This window comes from Pseudonaja textilis, unplaced genomic scaffold (assembly GCF_049901715.1).
Source record: "Pseudonaja textilis isolate UNSWEBS1 unplaced genomic scaffold, rPseTex1.2 PTEXSCF22, whole genome shotgun sequence".
NCBI lineage: Eukaryota > Metazoa > Chordata > Lepidosauria > Squamata > Elapidae > Pseudonaja > Pseudonaja textilis.
Window position 1 is genome coordinate 633,977 of NW_028262865.1, and position 5,481 is coordinate 639,457.

At 48.7% G+C, this 5,481-nt stretch overlaps 2 protein-coding genes, 1 long non-coding RNA gene and 1 pseudogene across 6 annotated transcripts in view; 1 reads left to right on the forward strand and 3 right to left on the reverse strand.

Annotated features, from left to right (window-relative positions):
- The window catches only part of LOC148123718 (uncharacterized), a 194,116-nt gene that overhangs the window by 141,316 nt on the left and 47,319 nt on the right, over positions 1-5,481 (reverse strand). The gene's annotated exons all lie outside the window — the stretch shown is intronic.
- LOC113453370 (GTPase IMAP family member 2-like) overlaps positions 1-5,481 on the forward strand; it is a 132,179-nt gene that overhangs the window by 20,861 nt on the left and 105,837 nt on the right. The window lies entirely within an intron of this gene.
- Positions 53-5,481, reverse strand: part of LOC113453807 (GTPase IMAP family member 3-like) — a 137,203-nt gene continuing 131,774 nt past the window's right edge. For all 4 annotated transcript variants that reach the window (XM_087918945.1, XM_087918946.1, XM_087918947.1 and 1 more), the window contains exons 4-5: positions 1,130-1,184; positions 53-345 (exon numbers count right to left, since the gene is read on the reverse strand). In XM_087918945.1, the coding sequence (XP_087775071.1) occupies positions 68-345; positions 1,130-1,184 (333 nt within the window). In that variant the 3' untranslated portion in view covers positions 53-67. The remainder of the gene's footprint in view (positions 346-1,129; positions 1,185-5,481) is intronic.
- LOC113454987 (GTPase IMAP family member 2 pseudogene) lies at positions 3,114-4,258 on the reverse strand (annotated as a pseudogene).

Below are 5,481 nucleotides of genomic sequence, written 5' to 3' on the forward strand. Positions count from 1 at the left end.
AAGCTGAAGATCTCCTTGATCAAGCGCGCCACCTCCTCCTCCTCCTTGGTGAAGCGGCCCGGGCGCATCACCTGCAGGATGACGTGGGGCCCGGCATGCAAAACTCGATGCACTTGCTCACTTCGGCCGAGGTTTCCCGCTCGAGACGAGCCGTGTCAAGGAAGCCCGGCGTGTCCACCACCACCACTTTCCGGCCGTTCACCTCAGCCTCCGCCCGTTGGCAAGTCTGGGTGACGGAGCCGAACGACATCTTGGATTCGAAGACCGGGCTCCCCAGGATGGTATTGCTCACCGCGCTTTTCCCATTGCCGGTTTTCCCCACCAGGACGATCCGCCGTTCGGGCCCTACAAACCCAAAGCGGGAAGAGGAGAGAGAAGGAGGGGGACCAGTCAGGAGCACTGGAGATGACCGGGGTCAAAGGCGCCATCAGTTCAGAATCCCTGTGTGCTCACGAGCGACCTCAATCCAGTCCCCCTTGACGGCCTTTCTTATCTCCCGCTCATTTCCCCCCCGACTGTTAGTAGGTCCGATTCTTGTAGGGAGCTTAAGCTTGCAGTCCTCGACTTAACCACCCTTCCCTTCCTCGACCGTCCAAACTTACAATGGCAAAAAGGACTTATGACCGTTTCTTCACACTCACAACCGTTGACGCATTCCCTGTCATCACCCGATCGAAATTCAGACGCTCGGCCACCGCTTCATATTTGCGACGGTGGCAGCCATCGTCCGTTCGTGTGTATGTGTTTGACCCACACAATTTTCAATGGGGAAGCCCGATTTGCTTAATGACTGGGGGGAATGACTCCCTTCCACAAATGTCTCATTTAACGACTGAAAAATTTTGGACTCCATTTCGGTTGTAAATTGAGGATACCTGGACTCTTCCCCTCTGGGGAAAGCCCTGGGTTTCACTTAGCAACGGCAGGGAGAAAAATTATCACGTGGGGCAAAACTCTCTTCAATGTCTCACATAACGACCGAAACGTTGGGCCCATCGTAAAGCCGAGGACTTCCAGGAGCCCGAATCGCCTGACTTCCCCAGTCTGAGGCCACCAGAGCCGATCCTCCCCACCCCACCCAGGACCCCAGCTGTTTCCCAACCCCCGCTGCAGCCCCTCCCCCAATTACCTTGGATATTTCCAGACATTTCCGGAAAAATTTCACAGCGCCGATCTGGAAGTTTCTGTGGGAAAAGCAAAACTCTGGAATCAACTCCGGAAGTTTCTCTCCCAAACAGGAGAAAAAAGGGGAGGAAAGGAGGGAGGAAGGAGGGAGGGGAGGAAGAGGGAAGGAAAATAGGAAGGAGGAAAGAAGGAGGGATGGAAAGAAGGGAGGAAGGAGGGGCGGAGGAAGAGGAAGGGAGGGAGGGAGATAAAAGTGAACAACCAAAAAGGGTCCCTGGAGGTCAGCTAGCCCAACCCCCATCCCCCTCCTCTGCTCTCCCCAACCCCGAATTCCCTTTCGGACTGCCCAAACTCTGCTCTCCTCCCCCTCTTGAGGCCAGGAATGGGGGGGGGGCTTTTGTCCGGACAATGGGGGAGGGGGATCGTTGGGGGCAGAAATGAAGCCCCCTCCCTCCCTCCCACTTTGGAGAAACTTTGCAGCCCCTCCCCCCTTCTTCTTCTTCTTCTTCCCCCCCAATGGGAAGGGAGGGAGGGGATTTGGGGAGGGAGGGAGGGCTCGGCAGTCCCGTTAGAGGAGCCTCCCCCCCCCCACCCTCTTCCTCCTCCCCCCCCTTTGCCTGCGGGAGGGGAGGGGGGACTTAGGAGGGAGGGAGGGAGAGAGCAACCTGAGTTCCTCCTTCTGGGATGGGAGGGGGAGGACTCTCCGTGACCCCCGCTGCTTCTCTTGAGGGGCCACCAGAGCTCCGCCAGCCGCTCCTCTGTCTCCTCCTCCGTCTCTCCCCGCCCGGATCGCCACGTAGAACTGAAGTTGCACTCTAGAAAGAATATATAATATATATGTGTGTGTTTATATATATATGTATGTATGTATTTATGTATATATGTATATATGTGTATGTACACATGCACACATACATAAATACATATATATATATGTGGATCTTTGGTTGTTCGGGTTTTCTCCCGCGTAAGATTCGGAGTATCTAGGCAACGTTTCGATGAAGTCTCATTCATCATCTTCAGGCTTCTGTCTTCGGCTCTGTGCTTCTCAGAGTGATGTGAGATTGCAGCTGCTTCTTCCTTCTTAAGGAACCCCAAAGACAAAATCGAATTAGAAAACCAAGGAGTGTGTGTGTGGCAGCTGGTGATGCAGCTGTGGTCTGGTTTCTGGACAGTGGTTGCCTTTCATCTATGGGGTGGGTTTGGATTTGAGTCTGGTGAGGGAGATTGATGTTTTGATGAGGTCCCACTCACCACCTTCAGGCTGGTGCTTTCGGCTTTGTGTTTGGAATACACCAAGACCTGCATACCTGTACCCGTGAAAATCTATTAAAAAATATATATATATATTCTTAAGTTTTCATGGGTACTTACATGTATGGCATTCAGCTTTGTTCGGGTATTTTCCCATGTCATTGTAGTTGTGTTTTTAAAGTTGTAGCAACGTTTCTCACTCTGAGAAGCACAGAGCCGAAGACAGAAGCCTGAAGATGATGAATGAGACTTCATCGAAACGTTGCCTAGATACTTCGAATCTTACGCGGGAGAAAACCCGAAAAACCAAAGATCCATATATATATATATATATATATATATATATATATTGTGTGTGTGTGTGTGTGTGTGTGTGTGTGTGTGTGTGTATATACACACACACACACACACACACATATATATATATACACACATCTATCTCTATCTCTCTACACACACACACACACACACATACACACATATATATACACATCTATCTATCTATCTATCTATCTCTATCTATATATATATACATATATATATAAATATACATATATATATATATATATATATATATATATATATATATATATATGTACACACACACACACACACACACATATATATATATACACATCTATCTATCTATCTATCTATCTATCTATCTATCTATCTATCTATCTATATCTATCTAGCTATCTATACATATACCTATACATATACATACATACATACATACATACATACATACATATATATATATATATGTAGGTCTAGGTATGTTCAGGTCTTTTCCCGTCTAAGATTCAGAGTATCTTGGTGATGTTTCGGCGAGGTCCCCCTCGCCATCCTCAGGCTGAAGTCCTTCCGTTTGGTGTGTTTGGATTTTAAGGGACAGTTTGTGTTGACCTTGTTTTGGACTGAGTCAAAAGCTCTTCCTGGGAGAACTTTTTTTTTTTCTCCTCCAGCCTGAAGGTTGAGTTGGAGATAATAAAGGGATTCTTCTGGCTTCTCTGACTGGGGTGGCTTTGGTGCCACGCCCTTTCTGGGTCATCGCAAGCAGCATTTAAGATAGTTGGACTATAATACATACGGTGACGACGAAACAGAGAGCGGTGATTGCCGCGACGATAATATTTTCTCTCGACCACCCAGCTTTTTTGGCCATTTTGCGAGCGTTGCGGTTCTCCGCCACGAAACCCTGGACGATGGCGTCCCTCAGGTTGGGCTCCAAATACAGCCGGTTGACGTAGTACCGCCCGCCGTTCTCGACAACGGTTCTCCTCACTATCGCCATCAGCTCAGAGACCTGCCTTGCCCGCTCGTCGCCCACCGCCCTGTTGTTGAAACCGCAAAAGCGGTGCCCGCACCGGCGGATCAGTTCCTGCAGGTTCTGGTTGTCGGCGTTGCGGACGTATTCCTGAAGGGGGGTCCCTCCCAGATCCTCCACGCAGGTGAAGAGGACAACGGTGTGCCAGGCGGATTTGGGCCCAAAGATATCCCAGACGCACTTGGCGGCGACGGCGTCTTCGGCGGTGAAGCGTCCCACCTGGGTGACCAAGATCAGGGCATGGGGGCCGGGCTGGGAGAGGTCGACGCAAGCCAGGATCTCCCGTCGCACGATCTCCGTGTAGTCGTCAGTGTCGAACAGGCCGGGGGTGTCGACCACGTAGACCTCCATGTCCTGCCAGCTTCCCTGCCCCCTCTGGCACCTCAGGGTGGTGGTCTTGGCTGACACGACGGACTCAAACTCCTTCCGTCCGAGGATGGTGTTGCCCGTGGCGCTTTTCCCACCGCCCGACTTTCCGACCAGGATGAGCCGGAGTTTGGCATCGTCCCCTAGGAGTTGGAAGAGACAGGGAGACGGCGTTACGGCGGAGTGTAGTTACACCGCTGGAGTGGAATTCAGGGCATGGATTCAGTGGTTGACAGAGAGAGTGGAGGGGGGGATGGAGGGAGTGAAGGAGAGAGAGAAAGAGAGAGAGAAAGATGGATAGATAGCCAGAGAGGGAGATAATAGAAATAGAGATAGGTGGATGGGTGGGGGATAGACACAGATGGAGGATAGGATACATAACTATAGATGGATGGATGGATGGATGGATGGATGGATGGACAGATAGAGAGAGAGAGAGTGAGAGTGAGAGAGAAATGACAGATGATAGGTGGGTAGATAAATGATAGATGAGATAGATTGAGAGAGTTAGAGATAAATGATAGATAATAGGTGGGTAGATAAATGAGAGAGATGTAGAGATAGATAGATAAAGAAAGAAATGATAGATGATAGGGAGAGAGAGAGAAAGAGAGAAATGATAGGTAGATAAATGATAGAGAGATGGAGAGATAGATAGATAGATAGATAGATAGATAGATAGATAGATAGATAGATAGATAGATAGATAGATAGAAATGATAGATGATAGGGAGAGAGAGAGAGTGTGGTAATTCATCATATTCTGTAAGTCCTCGTACAGTTTTGCATAAGATCTAGGGATTTTACAAACACTCCTCATGGGGGCAGTATTGCCTTTATGATGGGAGTTTGGTCCTGTTTGGGTCTGCAAAGCTTAGAGAGACCAGGTATATCGGTGAAAGTTCACAGTACCCAGCCGAGCCATTCCCGTGGGACTTTTTGTGTTTAGATATTCACATGGGACTTTCCGCAGCTCTGCTGAGGCCCTGTTGAGGTAATGCTGCTGAGGTTGAGGTCATTGTTTTGATTCTGTACTTGCATTTTCTTAAATAAATACTGCTACCCGAGTGCTCTCGGGGCTGGCATTTGCTCAGACGGTTCCCTGCGTCTCATTTCAAGTGCCAGACCACCACAGAGAGAGAGAAAGAGAGAGAAATGATAGATGATACGTAGGTAGATAAATGATAGAGATGGAGGGATAGATAGATAAAGAAAGAAATGATAGATGATAGGGAGAGAGAGAGAAAGAGAGAAATGACAGGCAGATAAATGATAGAGATGGAGAGATAGATAGATAGACAGATAGAAAGAAATGATAGATGATAGGTAGGCAGATAAGTGATAGGGAGATGAAAATAGATTGAGAGAGGGAGAGAGAAAGAGAGAGAGATAAATGATAGATGGTA